Genomic DNA, 17,525 nt, shown 5'->3' on the forward strand with positions numbered 1-17,525 from the left:
TCCCTTTCAGTCAGTCAGGTTCAACATTACATCAGAACGACTGACGAATTGGGATCTCGCTTGAGAGCCCAATCACCTTAGAGTGTAAACAAAACAAGCCAATGGACATCGGCAGGTGAGATTTCGTGAACCATGCCCCGCGAAGCGGGTATATAAGGAAGTACGCTGCACACACTCAGTTAAGCTTTCGCTTAGAAGCCGAGCGTTTCATCGTAGATTCTGCTCTGCAATCATCAATGAGTGTTCCAAAACCATGAAGTAGTTCTCCAGAGTGTTAGTGGGACGGCGCATCAGTGGTGGTCGCTAATTAAAGTGCAATTTCCTCTACAATCATTTGCAGTCTCACAAAGACAGCATTACACTGCAGATTTAAATAAGTCTGCAGTCCTGTGCAGCAGTCGATCGCTGCCTCATGTGTCTGGGTCATAAGCACGCTGAGGTGGCTTTCATGTATCCACTGTGGGAAGATGATCATCGTGATGCTGCGGTCGAAACAGCAGCACCCCGTTCTAGTGCCTTTCTTTCCAGAGGTGCGTGAGGAGGTTACGAACTTGTGAAAGGCACCTTTTTCTGCCCAAAACCACCCCGGCGCCTCCTCCCTCTCACTGCTCTCGATGGTGGGGCAGCCAGGGGCTACATGGAGATCCCCTCGATGGAGTGTGCAATTGCATCCATGTTTCCCATTCAAGGCCTGTAAGTTCCCGTCCGTGCTTACAGCCAAGGCTTACAGAGCCACTGGACAGGACACTTCCGCCTTGCACATCATGGCACTCCTGTAAGTCTGTCAGGCCAAGGCACTCAAAGAGCTGCACGAGGACAGTTCTGACCCAGGGTTGATGCAAGAACTGTGCACAGCAACAGACCTCGCCCTACATGCGATAAAAGTCACTGCGTGATCCCTTAGGCAGACGATGTCCACACTTGTGATCCAGGAACGCCACCTCTGGCTAAACCTGGGAGACGTGTTTTTCGTTTTCTTGACTCCCCATCTCCCAGGTCGGCCTCTTCGGTGACGCAGTCAAGAACTTTGGCCAGCAGTTGTCGGCGGCCCAAAAGCAGGTGAAGGTGATTAAGCACATCCTGCCCTAGTGGCCTGCTGCTGCATCCACCCCGTCGCCGGCTGCAGCACCCTGTCTGCTCATTGCCAAAGGCACCCCCCTGCAGCTTCCACCTCCTCTCCCGCACGGCCACACCAGCAGCCTCCACCTAGGCCGCAGTGTGGAGCCGGCCACAGGAAGTCATTGCAGCCTGTCCCAGCTCCTGCCAGGCCCTCTAAGTGTCAGGCAAAGTGGCGTCCCTGACACAGGCGACCCAGAGATAGATGAAACAGCTCTTTGGGAGATGATGACTGCACCACACCAATTTATGTGATACCCAAATTTTCAGTAAAAGAGCAGTTTCCTCTATCTCTAGATCCCAAGAGGGCATGGATGACAGTGTGTGACGCTGTGCCTTGCTACTCTCATCCCCGTTTTCTGTCGCCAGCAGGCAGTAAGGTGCGGTTCGAGGATGCTATGCCTTCTCACACACCCCCTGCTGTTTCAGAGGCTCCTGGGGCATATAGCATCCGCAGCCGCAGTCACACCACTCGGGTTGCTTCATATGAGACCGCTTCAGCACTTGCTACATGACCGAGTCCTGAGATGGGCATGACAAAGCGGCACGCACCGGGTGACAATCACCACGGCCTGTCGCCAAACCTTCAGTCTGTGGTCAGACCTGGCTTTTCTATGGGTGGGAGTTTCCCTAGAATGAGTGTCCAGGCATGTTGTTGTCTCAACAGCCTCTACCACTGGCTTGGGTGCCATGTGCAACGGGCATGCAGCCTTGGGCTCCTGGGCAGGACCTCAACTGCAGTGGCACATCAATTGCAATTGAGTTGCTAGCAGTACGGCTTGCCATGAGCTTTCATGACAGCCCACACTCCCGGGACAATGGAGACTCCATCCCCAGGTGGTCCAGCTGATCTGGAGACACTTTGGAGCCGCACAGGTAGACCTGTTTGCCTCTCTGGACATGTCCCACTGCCAGTTGTTTTAATCCCTGACCGAGGGGACCCTCAGCACGGATGCACTGGCACACAGCTGGCCTCGGGGTCTATGCAAGTATGCATTTCCCCCAGTGAGCCTGCTCGCACAGACACTGTGCAAGGTCAGGGAGGACGAGGAGCAGCTCCTGCTAGTTGCGCCATAACTGGTTTTCAGAACTGATGATCCTTGCGACAGCCCCTCCCTGGCGGATTCTTCTGAGGAAGGACCTGCTTTCTCAGAGACGGGGCACCCAATGGCATCCGCGTCCAGACCTCTTGAACCTCCATGTGTGATCTCTGGATGGGACGTGGAGGACTTAAAGTGATCTACCTCCAGCTGTGGTAGACACTATCACTACAGCGAGAGCACTTTCTACAAAGCATGCCTATGCTTTAAACTGTGCTCTCCCTCCTGCAAGAAGAGTTCGAACAAAGGCTGTCTCTCTCCACCCTGAAAGTGTACTTTGCCGCTATCGGCGCACATCACAATGCAGTAGACGGTAAGTCTGTAGGGAAGTACAACCTGATCATAAGGTTCCTGAAGGGCTGATATGTGCCCAAGTTTCCCACTACTCCTTTCAGGGACCAGGTGGTGCAAGCGCTGCCCTTGGAGGAGGCAGACCCAGCCTTTGCTCTGCTCTGTCCCGTTCGCACTTTGCGCTTGTATGTGGACCGCACGCAGAGCTTCAGGACCTCAGACCAGCTCTTTGTCTGTTACGGAGGCCAGCAAAAGGTAAAGGCTGTCTCCAAGCAGAGGTTGGCCTACTTGATTGTTGATGCCATAGTCTTAGCATAGCAAACTCAAGACCAGCCATAAGGTGAGAACTTACTCCATTTAGAGTGTTGCCTCCTCCTAGATGTTTGTGCACGGCGCCTTGCTGACAGACATTTATAGGGCTGCGGGCTGGGCGACACCTAACACATTTGTGAGGTTTTACAGTCTCCGTGTAGAGCCTGTGTACTCCTGTGTACTCAACACAAATAGCCAGTAAGCTTCGGTCGCAACCTGCTCGGTGTCTCGCTTGCAGCGCCATTCCCCTCCTAGGATGGGATATGAGCGCTTATCTGCTCCACAGGTGAACCCTGCATGGAGCTCCTCCAGCACCCTCAGCAGTCAAACGCAGTGGAGATGTCAGATGCTAGGTCTAGCACTTGTGTGTATGCCCAGAAGGTCAGCCTCTGTGCTAGACAAGGTGCCCATGCATTGTGATTCCCCTTTGGGTGATCCCCCGTGTATTTCTCCTGGATGAGATGTCGTTGTGCTCTTGGAGTAATTTTGGTAGGCTGGCCACTCCTGGGAAGGTTTACCACTGTTCTAAGTTTTCTCCATTGATAATTCAACAGGTCTAACAGTAATCAGGCCTGGGTGTGGGTAGTGAAATTAGTGGCACAACTAGTCATTAGGTTTAGGGAGTAATTACTTTTTCACAAGGGACCAGGTAGGTTTGGACAGCTTTTTTTCAACTGCATTTTGTATTTACTCTGGTTATCTTGGTGTATTAAAAATTTGTTTGATCTGAATCATTTAAGTGTGACATATGAAAAAAAAGATCATGAAGGGCACGGATACTTTTTCACAGCACTGCATATGACTGCCATGTAAGTGTGTGTGTGTGTCACAAATCACAGTAGTACAGTACTGTTTGTACTAAACTCTGCAGTGGTGACCCATCAGTCTTACTGCTGGGCTTTATGGAGCAAACTTTATCCTACTGAACTGGATATTTGAAATTTAATTTAGCTGGTGCTGAAACTTACACTCTCTCAAAACCCAAAAATTTGTGACATGAGATGTCAAAGCAATGTGTACAACAGTTGAAGACTATTGAATTTGTGGATTCAATATTTTATTTGGATTGCTTAAAGTATGAAAAATTGAGTACATTTCTGGTACATTAGCAGTAGAGAAAAACACTCAGATTCATATCCACCTCCAAAATAACATGCATAAAATCAACTTAAAACAGTAATCATCAAGAAAAACAGATAAAGGTTAAGGCATAAATGTTGATCATTTTGATCACCCAGAACCACTCTAGAACTTCAACATCTAGCTGAAACTCTAAAAAGTCCAGGTGATGTTTTATGATAAATGGCTTTTCATCTTGTAGCACAGCTTGCACATAGTTAGTTACATAAATCAACAGTGAAATATTCAAACGGCATGAATAACAGTTCTTCAAATGATAAAACAATGATCAAATTCTTCATAACAGAACCATAGACTTTCAACAAAAATATCATAATTTCCAACTTAAATATTCAAGTCACAAATAACAGCAAAATGCACATGCTATGACTTTCCATCATCATTAGCATATATACATGTCAAATTATCAACTCTTTATGGTCCTCATTACAACCATTTGATTTGAAGTTTCTGAAGCTTTTAGTCCAACGCCAAATGATCATTTCATAATTATGGAGATTCACAAGGTTTCTTTGTCCACACATATTGCTCCATAACACTGAGATTAATTACTTCTCAATAAGTGCTTTGTGCAAAACATAAAATCAAAGTGACTGTCCTTCTCCGACCTCGACAAAACAGTAAATTAATTGGAAAGGAAGTACAAACAATCACTCAGCATGGATTTTATATTTGGACAAACAAAGGCACATTAAAAAGATATTAGCTTTTTAACATGGCCATTTAAATCACAGGAGCAACTTTGGCTTTGAGAAGATTTCCTGCGCATCACCGTATAGCTTTAAAGTGCAGATTATCTTATATGAACAGAGTGACAACTGCTTTATAAATAGCGTGAGTGAAAATTAAACACCATCACCCAAACAGCACTGTGTAGTGTGCATATATATATGAGTATTGGCTCTGCTGCAATCTATGAAATAATACTGCTAAATAATTTGAGTGCCAGTTTTTGTCTTAAATTTTAATCATAAAAGAAAATACACTAAATTTACTAAAAAAAACAAAAACACTAGTACATAATAAGAAACAACTTACATAAAATTACAATTTTCCTGAAAACCCTTTTTAGATATTATGAATTTCTTTTTACATGAATTCTGAACATAAAGTAAATAGAAGTGTTTGATATTAAAGTCTCATTTTTAATATCCATGCATATGACTATGATTTTAAGGCATTTTATCTTTGGTAGCTTAAAGGCATTCTAAACAATAACATCTTAATTGTCGCTGAGTACTTGTGTTCCGACGCTGTGTGAAGGAGACATTCTTGTTGTAATTCAGAGTGAGACACACAAACCTGTCAAGAAAATGTCTGGTTTACATTTCTAACTATGACATTTTTGACTGACGCTTCAGCTGCCTGATTTTCACACAGTGTTTCTTAAAGAACATAAACAGCCTGTACTGTATGTTTGTAGTGTCTTATAGAAGACATTGGCAACATCAACAGAGAACAAGGACGTGGAAGGAGAAAGAAGACTTGATTGTTCTTGACAAGTGCAAGTGTCATTCTGCATAGACAGAAAATGAGTTACAGCTGAACTCATGTGGCTTTAGATATGTCTACTGCACATAAATAGATTTTTACTTTGAATCTCTTATTCTATCATACAAACTCAGATCTATTGGATGCTTCCTTTATGTTGGCATCATATGGCTGACAATGAGGGAGACATAATATGGGAGTGATTTATCAAGGAATACCCCAAACAATGAATGTGGTGTGAAAAGATTATCCAACACAAAAAACATGAGATATTAGGAACTAGTGGCGTATGACTTTGTGTTGAAAGAGAGAGGACTGGTTTGTCACATGGGCTTAGTGTAAGCCTCTCTCACTGGCTTTCAGGTGCTTGTGGGGTCAGATAGGCCTGTGTTAGGTCAGACAGTCTGATACCACCTCGACGTTCATAGGCGAGGAGGCTGTGGTCGGACATGTGCACTGGTCAATGTTCTGGCCGTTCTGGCTAAGCTGGACTTTGAGCTTTTCCAGCTCATAGTCGTGCAGGTACTCCTGGATGAGGTAGCGCTCACGCTTTACACGAGCTTTCACTTCTGATGGCACGTCGGGGATCAACCACGCCACAAAGAACTTCACCACAAACACCACATGCTGGGAGAGAAGAGCATTATTATTACAGAAAAAATAGTATTGATGACATAAATATATTATAAAAGTCAATCAAAGTAAGATAAACTGATAAATTAACAGAATTAATAAAGCAATATCACATGAGCAAGAGCGCGTTATGACCATTCACACAGAACACATTCTTATATTCCACCAACAATGTTTATTTTTTTAAAGGTGCCGTAGAACGTGTTTTCAAAAGATGTAATATAGGTCTCAGGTGTCCCCTGAATGTGTCTGTGAAGTTTCAGCTCAAAATACCCCATACATTTTTTTTATTCATTTTTTTAACTGCCTATTTTGGGGCATCATTAAATATGCGCCGATTCAGGCTGCGGCCCCTTTAAATTCTTATGCTCCCCACCCCCAGAGCTCGCGCTTGCCTTAAACAGCAAAAACAAAGTTCACACAGCTAATATAACCCTCAAAATGGATCTTTACAAAGTGTTCGTCATGCAGCATGTCTAATCCCGTAAGTACAGTGTTTATTTAAATGTTTACATTTGATTCTGAATGAGTTTGATGGTGCTCCGTGGCTAAAGCTAACTTTACACACTGTTGGAGAGATTTGTAAAGAATGAAGTTGCGTTTATGAATGATACAGACTGCAAGTGTTTAAAAAATGAAAATAACGACAGTCTTGTCTCCGTGAATACATGAATTTTTCGCAATTGTCCTTGCTTGCTTACCTAGTCTGATGATTCAGCTGTGCGCAGATCCAGACGTTAATACTGGCTGCCCTTGTCTAATGCCTTGAACATGAGCTGGCATATGCAAATATTGGGGGCGTACATATTAATGATCCCGACTGTTACGTAACAGTCGGTGTTATGTTGAGATTCGCCTGTTCTTCGGAGGTCTTTTAAACAAATGAGATTTACATAAGAAGGAGGAAACAATGGTGTCTGAGACTCACTGTATGTCATTTCCATGTACTGAACTCTTGTTATTCAACTATGCCGAGGTAAATTCAATTTTTGATTCTAGGGCACCTTTAAATTGTTGGTCTACATATATATGTAGACGTAACAAGCAAAACAAGTGCGCCAGTGTTCAATTGTACTGATTGTGCACTTATAGTGTACTTCAAATCTGTACTTGTAGATAATTTCATGACTTTTAAAAAAGTTTACTTTGTAATAAAACAAATTTTTACTTAGTTATTACTTACCATATTATATTATCTCATAATTTGGCAGCAGGTATATTAGGCTGCTGTCACTTTAAGACCTGACGCACGGATCCATTATACTGTTACACATGCATTTTCTTTCTCAACTGTTTACGTTCACTTAAAACATAACTGACTGTGTTTACGTGAATACTTGCCAAGACCGGCATTTTGACATTATTTTGTGTGTATTTGACTGTTTAAGCGCAATAAAAAAAACTCAGTTTAGTACTGAGAGGCAGCTTTATGTGAGCGCACTTTGGGTGTGAGCACAAAATCTGCCGGAAGTTAAATTACGCGCAATACGTGCAATCCCATGCTGAAATTCAAGCCAACAATATTCATCCAGAGCAAATGAAACGAGTGAGTGAGGGGAGGCGGGTTTGTTTGTCAACTCGCTGTCGGAGAGGTGAGAGAGAAAGAGCAGCTGGTATCGTGTGTGTATATATATATATATATATATATATATATAGAGAGAGAGAGATATATATACATATATATATATATATATATATATATATACATATATATATATATATATATATATATATATATATTCATTCTGCAGAAAATGAGTAATTGGCACCTTTTTAAAATTTTTTAGAAAAATCTATATTTTTGACAACACTACATTGCACTTAGTTTATTATTTCAGATGCCTTTTTAAAAGACTACAACTGAAAAATGTATATATTATATATAAAATTCAACCCTGTTGTGACTGTTACACGCCACTGCTGAAATACACCCGCATTTGGTGGCCGTTAATTTCAAGCCCTGAATACAAGAAATTATGAAATTACAAATAAAGATGTACTTGCGTCCTACTTAAAAGGGTCAAAAGAGCACTCTAAAGTTCAACTAATTGCATTTATTTTAAATTTAAACTATAATACATTTTAATTCAATTGCAAATAACATGTAAACAAGTGTCCAAAAACATTACATTCAGTTTGCAATTAAATACTCTCTTTTAAAGTATATTATTTTACATAAAATTCAAAGTATGCTAAAGTGTACTTCTTTTTCAGAAGGGAATGAAAAGAATTTAAAGAGCCCATACCTCCATAATGATGATAAATGCCAGTTTGGCAGCTAGAATGTGCCAGAACTGCATGGTATGATTGTACTGTTTCTCGTGTCCTGGAGGGTGGCGGTAGTCACGGTACCTAGAGTATCAACAGACTTCATGTTAGTTACACATTTGTCAGTGTTACCATAAATCTATCTATAGAAAGACACAGTACAAACATACACAACAGTACCTGCAGGTGGTGATGTTGGAGCTGTCAAACCAATCTGGGTTCTCGCCATCCTCTGGACGGTTTTCAATTGGAATCTCAGAGATGTTAAAGATTGAAAGGCTGTTGCTGATGTATCCATCCATAGTCATCTCAGTACCCGGGTGATACACATACAGATACACCAGCCGAGGGATCATGTCCGAAGTGAATGAGACAATGAAAGCCTGACAAACAAATGAATGACATTAGGTCTTACACTGTCTTTTGTTGTTTGATTAACATTAACGACACAGAGAAGATTATTAGGCTGCTGTCACTTTAAGAGCAAATGCACGGATCCATTATACTGATACACATCCAGTTTACACGCAACTGTTTACTTTCACTTGGGACATAACCAACTGTGTTTACATGAATACTCCACACGATGGGTATTTTGGCATAATTGTGTGTGTATTAGACCATTCAAGCGCAATAAGATGTGAAAGAGAACTGAATTCGCGATTGCATGCTGAGAGAGGCGGCTTTCTGTGCGTGCGCTTCAGCTCTGTGGCAGACATAGCAAGCACCACACTAAGTTGTTTTTCACAGCTTATTGCACGGAAACAAGCTTTCATGTGTACCAATGATTCTTATTAGCTGATTCTTTTAAATGAATCAGACCAAAAGACTCATGAGCTTAAATACTTCAAACAAGTCCACAGTAGTTAAAACCGTTCCTGACTTATTTTCCTCACACTCAACTTTAAATAAACTGTTTAGTTTTATTTAAAAAAAAAAATCATTTTCATTTAACACTATTGTATTAAGTTTCTCATTCAAACACATTTTGGTTTGATGGTTGATTCTTTTCAACCATTTGACTTAATCCATTTGAGTTGAGAGTACATAAATGATTTTAGTTGTGTTAAAAAAGCATTATAGAAACTAGGAACAGGATTTCCCCTTCCCATCATGCTTTGCACAGGGCTGAGTAGGGAGAGTAAATGTTGAAATAAAATGTGTTTTTTTTCATCAAGATGAAACAATCGGGAGACTTGTTAACGTTTAATGTTCTTTTATGTTTATATTTAAAACAGTTTCTGGTATGTTAGTGTTTACCATTGTGGTGAAGTATAGAGCATGTGCTTGGGGTGAGGATCTGCTAACAACAATTAACGTTTTAATAATAAAAAAACAACTACTTTAGGCATGCCATAGATGTAGCACAACCGTCTTCTGGATAACATCTAACAATGAGAGTCTTTACAGAGTAAAGATTTTGTAAAAGGTTTTCTTGTTAGACAACATTCGTAAAGGTTGTAAAAACTGTTCAATTTAACTGGATAACTTGTTTTAAATTTTTGTTTGATATTAATATTAGGATAAGTGAACTTAATAGTTTTGGACAAAATTAAAAATGTTAACCTGATTCAACTAAATGGCATTGAAATCACCTCATGTAATAAACTTAAGTTTACTGAAATAAACAATGTAATTAAACGCAACATAACCCAGTTACGTGGAAACTGCTGACATAAAATAGTTAAGTAAATCCAATGTATAATTTTTTTGAGTGCATGTTTAACTGTTTTCTTCAGGTGTTAAGTGAAATCGGAACCAGAATCTGGTACAGACTCACATTGGTGACCACTGAGAAAACGGCGATCATGTTAAGGATCTCCTCCCATGCACCAATGCTGTGCGCTTTTGCTGCCACGGGTCTGCGGAACTGGGTAGTGAATTTCCAGGCATCCACTCGCACTTCCAAGATATTATTCATCAGAGCCAGCAGAGGAGCCAGCGGGAAAGAGGCCACAAACAGGGTGATGAAGCCAAACTGAACAACTGCAAAACAAAGATGAGATGATGTGCTACGCCACACAAAGATAAGCTACAGCGCCATCTGTCTGTAAAACTGAGTCATTGCAGGTTGAAAGCTTGTTCATATAGAAGTTGCAAGTAAATCAGTGTTAGTGAAGCTACTTTGAAACTCTAGTCAAGTTACAAGCAATTCATAATTAAATTTAGTTAAGCTTCATTAAAAATACACTTTTATAAAGCAATTAGCTACACTAAAAGAATTGCAAAACTACAAACCCGATTCCAAAAAAGTCGGGACACTGTACAAATTGTGAATAAAAAAGGAATGCAATGATGTGGAAGTTTCAAATTTCAATATTTTATTCAGAATACAACATAGATGACATATCAAATGTTTAAACTGACAAAATGTATCATTTTAAGGGAAAAATAAGTTGATTTTAAATTTCATGGCATCAACACATCTCAAAAGTTGGGACAAGGCCATGTTTACCACTGTGTGGCATCCCCTCTTCTTCTTTTTATAACAGTCTGCAAACGTCTGGGGACTGAGGAGACAAGTTGCTCAAGTTTAGGAATAGGAATGTTGTCCCATTCTTGTCTAATACAGGCTTCTAGTTGCTCAACTGTCTTAGGTCTTCTTTGTCGCATCTTCCTCTTTATGATGCGCCAAATGTTTTCTATGGGTGAAAGATCTGGACTGCAGGCTGGCCATTTCAGTACCCGGATCCTTCTTCTACGCAGCCATGATGTTGCAATTGATGCAGTATGTGGTCTTGCATTGTCATGTTGGAAAATGCAAGGTCTTCCCTGAAAGAGACGACGTCTGGATGGGAGCATATGTTGTTCTAAAACTTGGATATACCTTTCAGCATTGATGGTGCCTTTCCAGATGTGTAAGCTGCCCATGCCACACGCACTCATGCAACCCCATACCATCAGAGATGCAGGCTTCTGAACTGAGCGCTGATAACAACTTGGGTTGTCCTTGTCCTCTTTAGTCCGGATGACATGGCGTCCCAGTTTTCCAAAAAGAACTTCAAATTTTGATTCGTCTGACCACAGAACAGTTTTCCACTTTGCCACAGTCCATTTTAAATGAGCCTTGGCCCAGAGAAAACGCCTGTGCTTCTGGATCATGTTTATATATGGCTTCTTTTTTGACCAATAGAGTTTTAGCCGGCAACGGCGAATGGCACGGTGGATTGTGTTCACCGACAATGTTTTCTGGAAGTATTCCAGAGCCCATGTTGTGATTTCCATTACAGTAGCATTCCTGTATGTAATGCAGTGCCGTCTAAGGGCCCGAAGATCACGGGCATCCAGTATGGTTTTCCGGCCTTGACCCTTACGCACAGAGATTGTTCCAGATTCTCTGAATCTTTGGATGATATTATGCACTGTAGATGATGATAACTTCAAACTCTTTGCAATTTTTCTCTGAGAAACTCCTTTCTGTTATTGCTCCACTATTTTTCGCCGCAGCATTGGGGGAATTGGTGATCCTCTGCCCATCTTGACTTCTGAGAGACACTGCCACTCTGAGAGGCTCTTTTTATACCCAATCATGTTGCCAATTGACCTAATAAGTTGCAAATTGGTCCTCCAGCTGTTCCTTATATGTACATTTAACTTTTCCGGCCTCTTATTGCTACCTGTCCCAACTTTTTTGGAATGTGTAGCTCTCATGAAATCCAAAATGAGCCAGTATTTGGCATGATATTTCAAAATGTCTCACTTTCAACATTTGATATGTTATCTATATTCTATTGTGAATAAAATATAAGTTTATGAGATTTGTAAATTATTGCATTCCTTTTTTATTCACAATTTGTACAGTGTCCCAACTTTTTTGGAATCGGGTTTGTAATATTTTTTTTAAATGATAGTCCTTAGTCAGGAAGCACCATATTTAATGTTTGACAGGAATGAAAGTGAGGCTGTGAGGGACAGAAGTACAGTGTGTTCAATGGATTTCTCACGAAACATCTTTCCTAAAAACTTTCAGTAGACAAAAAACTTCATAAAACTTTAAAATTGTGAGTTTTGAAAACTAGGACCAGTGCATGTCACTATAAAGTCCATTCCTCACAGCCTCATTTTCATCTATGTGAAATTCAATATGGCCAATAGGTCTATAGTTAACAGATCATAACAGATTTACATAAAAGTTACTTATTTGGCACAAAAACAACAAGGATCTCAATTAGGGTGACAGATTAAAATCTGAACTAGAGTTTTGCTAAGAAAAGCCCTTAAAGGAAGATACGTAAAGTGTTTGTACAGTCAGATGGTTTTTAATGCAAAACAACCCCAGTGCAAAACCTGCTCATTACATAGCAATGTATGAAATTAAAAAGTAATTACATGGGCATGACATATTGATTTGAGTTCTTGTAGAGACCACACAAAGAAAGAACAAAAGCAATCAGAATCAAGTATGCTAAAGAGCTATGTAATAATTTAAGGTCATATATTGCTTGTATTTTTTAAATATACTTAAATATTCCTGGGAAAAAAAAAAAAAAAAAAAAAAATGGGCTAAGCCCAAAATAGCTAAACACTAAGCTTTTAATTGTCTTATCCACAAATTATTGGTCAGGAAATTAGCAAAATATAAGCAAATGCACCTCTTAAAGGGGACCTATTATGCCCCATTTTACAAGATGTAAAATAAGTCTCTGATGTCCCCAGAGTGTGTATGTGAAGTTTTAGCTCGAAATACCCCACAGATAATTTTTTATAGCATGTTAAAATTGCCACTTTTTAGGGGTGAGCAAAAACGCGCCGTTTCAGTGTGTGCCCTTTAAATGCAAATGAGCTGCTGCGCTCGGCCTATGAGGACGGAGCTTCAAGAGCTCATTCTCCGGTGCAAGGAGTCTGTCAGGACGTGCTATAATGTCAGAAACTGAGAATATATGCTGCATGGAGATAGAACAGGTATAGTTTAGTTCAATTACGGTTATAACTTATATTGTCTTATTCCACCATATTAGTGCAAGCCTGTTGTACCGGACCCCGTCCGAATGATGGCCAAAACTTTACAGATGAGTTTTACGATGTTTATTGTACTTCACACAAAAGATGAAGCGTCCATTTTCACTCTAGAAAATCTCTGTGAGAGCTTAATAAAGCACAGTGCAAGTGTGCATTAAAATACTATCCATAAACTCTCTCTCTCTCTCCCTTGCATTATCATCAACATACACAGTGAATTACACAGAAACACTCGTTATAACTAACAGTAAACAAATATATAAAGACATTATGCCTTTTCGGGTGGTGCTTAATAAACTGGTAAATTTTATATCCGTAAATCAACTCCGATGAACTGTAATAAAGTGCTCTCACCTTCATTACTGCCGTATCCAGTATCACTCTGGAGGCTGTAAGCTGGATCACGAACAGTTTACTGATCTATCGTTGAGTAACAAATTTTAGCACAATCTCTGTTTTGTATTGTCCATTTGTATTGACATTCGTTCACAAAGAAGTCCGGTGTGAAATGATTCGCGCAGACATAAACGAATTTCGGTAGAGTTGAGGGAGCATTTTCTTTGAAAACAAAATTAATCCACCTCGTCTTCAGCAGCTCAGATTTAGGGAGTAAATGGAGAGTGCTATGTGGATTAATCCATCCAGCTACAGAAAACCTCAAACGCTTGGGAGACATTCTCGTCAGTGCAGCAATGGCAGACTGTACAACTGGCTGTGAACTCGCTCAGGGCGGTTCTATGTTAAAACGGCAGTGTCTGTCAACATTCGTGGGCGGGGCCTGTGGCTAATGTGACGTCATGTGAAAACGGCTTGTTCTGAGACACTGCTTATAATTTATGGGGATTAAAAAAAAAGGAGTGGTTGGATTTTTATCATTATAGGGTGGTTGTGTACATACACTGCCAACACACATTTATGTCCAAACGCCATGCAAAAGTGAATTTTGCATAATAGGTCCCCTTTAAAAAGCCACTGTTGCCTCAAGAAAAACATTAAAGACAGAATTAAGTTTTTGGCAGAATATGGGAAGTTGTGTGTGGAGTGATGAATCACAGTAAGACAAGTTGCATGGGGATGGCTTGCTTCCCACAAATGAAAAGTTGTTATCTAAAGAGGAATTATCAGATGTAAGACAATGCTCCTGCCCAAACTGCAAAGATAACCAAGAAGTGGTTTGAGAACCAGTCCATCAGGCTCATGTCTCAAGTCCAGATTTGAACCCTATAATGAATATTTGGTCCCACATTAAACTCAAACGAACCGGGAGACATTTTTCAATCTCTCATTTATCTCCTCTTCCTGTAAAAAGCTGTATGCAAGTTGGGGAAGGCTATTCCATGCTAAGTTACTTTATCTACAGTAATTGAGCTAATTTCCTGACCAGTGATTTGTGATTGAAATGGTTAAGACCATTAAAAGACCTATATATATATATATATATATATATATATATATATACACACACACATATATATATATATATATATATATATATATATATATATATACATATATATTTATATACATACACACACAGATACATACATACAAACATACATTAGACATGTAACGGTACATCATGGTACAGTGCATACAGTCAGACAACGAATACAGTTGGTCACAGGCGATCCACACTCCAATCTAATCTGTGTGGTAATGCAATGCTGTTTGTAACTGCCACAACAGTAAAAAGGGCAGTAAAAGAAGAACAGACGATCTATGCATAGAAATGTTTACGTGTAATCTCTCAACCAGTGTTTCAACTGCAGAAAGGCATCAATAAAACAGCTTGAGAATAATATCTCACTTAGCATTACATTTACCTCAGGTAAGTCATTCAGTGTCCACAGCATGTTAGTTCACTAGAGAAATGAACTCTATAGGGAGCATTTCACTAAATATATGCACTATGTTAGCTTATATATTCATTATATTTACTTTACCTGTTAGTAATGTCTTACTTATTTAATATGTTTAAATAAATTTGTCAGGAAAACAAGTTATGACAGTAACTGTGTAAATGATTATATTTAAAAAAAAAAGTAGAAAAATAATTGTATAATTAGATTTAGAAGTTAATGCAAAACCTGTCTTATGTGCAATTTACAATTTTTGTATTTGAGTTTTGATTATTTTATCTAAAAATAAACAGCAACTGAATTTATTAGTTTGGGCTCTGTTGTTAATTGTAACCTTTAATATTATAGTAATGTGCAAGAAAGGGCTCACTGTATATAGTTTACAGCATTAGCTGAGATAGATTATTTTTATCCTTAATAAAAATGTTAATTAAAATTGAATTTATTTAAAGAGAGACACAATTTGTTCAATAAACCACTGTTTAATATAAAAGAAGAATGAAGAAGCAATTTTATGTTTAGTTTTCACCCCCTGCTGTACCAAACCGTGACTTCAATACCGAGGTACATACCGAACTGTCATGTTTGTGTACCGTTACACCCCTAATATATACAGTGCACAGCATAAATGAGTACACCCCCTCTGAACAAATACAAAAGATGTATTTTCTTTATGATCACTAATACAATTCATGGAAAGATGGCAAAACTAAAATGTATTAAACATATACATAATGAAAAATGAAAAATATATGTCAAATTGTCACATCTGTCCTGTTTAACTCCTGGATGATGAGCTGCTTAAATGCCCTGATCTTTAATGGGGAGTGTTGCTCAACTCGTCTTTACAGAATCCCCCACAGGTGCTCAAGAATGTTAAGATTGAGTGCAATACATGTCCACAGAATGTTTTTCACCTTGGGAGAATGCATATTCTCATTGTCATGTTGAAAAAATGCCCAACAATGCAGGGAATGAGGAAAGGGTAACATCTTCTGTTTCAAGTTGTACTAAATTACACAGTGGTGTGGGAATTCATGACAGCATTGATAAAGCACAACTCCCTCACACCTTCAGCACTCATACATCCCTATATAAGAGCTTTACTACCACTGAACTTTACTGTGGGAACCAGGCACTTGTCATTGTACTCCTCCTCTAGCAACACCATAACATTTTGGATGCTGTTAATCCAAAATGATTGAATTGGTCTCAGGAGACCAGAGTATTGATTCCCAGAATCTATATTTTGCAAATATGGGCTTTGGAAATGGCTAACTGACTATCATTTCTGCAGGCTGCATCTTACTCTGTGAGATAAACAGTCACTCTTTTCATAGCTTTTGCTGGCTCTGAGACACTCGCTTGGTATTTCTCCTACTCTTTGTCCAGCAAAAAAATCCCTCATCACTAAATGAAAGCTTAAAATGAAGGCCTGATTATTTCAGGGGCCTTGTCACAAGTCCATTGTTTTTGAATTTCTGTGCTACTTTTGCAATATTTTCACACTTAAAACAATGATTTGGTAATCCTCTTGTACCACTGTCCTCTTTTGTGCTAGGAAATAAGTCTCCTGACAGTTCTCTTCCAAGTGGTTCCATTGTTGTCAGCATTAAGTCTGAAAATGATTCAGTGGGCTATATAACACTTTTAATTGTCAAGAAATTACTTCTCTTCACCAGAAAATCTTTGCTTTATTTAGTACTTTTAGGAGGGTGCACTCATTTTTGCTACACAACATTTTATCACCTTGATAAGAAAATTTTATTTTCCTGAATAATTTTGACATGCTTCTTTGGTAATTGATTTTTGCTAGTTTCAGCCCGGCGCAGTTATTATTTACACGTCCTGCTCCACGTTGTTTAAATAGCAAATGCATTTGCGCCCATTTGTGCGCCCATGGGCATGTTGGTCTGAAAATGAGGTGTGTTCAGGCGCGTTACTATTTTGAGGCAACTGAAACAGACTGCGCCATTGACCAACTGAAACCTGGTCTAAAGTCAATGGCGCAATATTTGTTTTGTTATTTAAGCAGCACGTTAGTAATATGCGCCTATATATGCGGGTGCACAACCTGCGAACATTCTGCTTATTACACACACAGGGAAGCGCAGCAGCACAAAAAACATGCCAAATGAAAAATAAAAGGATTACAATGTAAAATATTATTATTGTATGCATGAAGATAAAAATGCTTTGGTGGAATCCGGCTTGTCCCGTAGATGGTCTGCTCATGCTTTAACCTTGCGCACGAGCAGATCCGTTTCCTCACTATAGACGCGTTCAGTTTTTCCGCTTGCAAATTTCGCCTTGTAAATAGCGAATACGCCATAGCGCGAGTGGCTTTTAAAGGGAA

At 39.7% G+C, this 17,525-nt stretch overlaps 1 protein-coding gene across 2 annotated transcripts in view; it reads right to left on the reverse strand.

Annotated features, from left to right (window-relative positions):
- Window positions 1-3,854: 3,854 nt before the first annotated feature.
- Window positions 3,855-17,525, reverse strand: part of ano5a (anoctamin 5a) — a 50,519-nt gene continuing 36,848 nt past the window's right edge. For both annotated transcript variants that reach the window (XM_051884039.1, XM_051884040.1), the window contains 4 exons: window positions 10,132-10,337; window positions 8,532-8,734; window positions 8,330-8,435; window positions 3,855-6,077 (listed from right to left, as the gene is read on the reverse strand). In XM_051884039.1, coding sequence (XP_051739999.1) covers window positions 5,841-6,077; window positions 8,330-8,435; window positions 8,532-8,734; window positions 10,132-10,337 — 752 coding nt within the window. In that variant the 3' untranslated portion in view covers window positions 3,855-5,840. The remainder of the gene's footprint in view (window positions 6,078-8,329; window positions 8,436-8,531; window positions 8,735-10,131; window positions 10,338-17,525) is intronic.

This window comes from Ctenopharyngodon idella, chromosome 24, assembly GCF_019924925.1.
Source record: "Ctenopharyngodon idella isolate HZGC_01 chromosome 24, HZGC01, whole genome shotgun sequence".
NCBI classification, from domain to species: domain Eukaryota; kingdom Metazoa; phylum Chordata; class Actinopteri; order Cypriniformes; family Xenocyprididae; genus Ctenopharyngodon; species Ctenopharyngodon idella.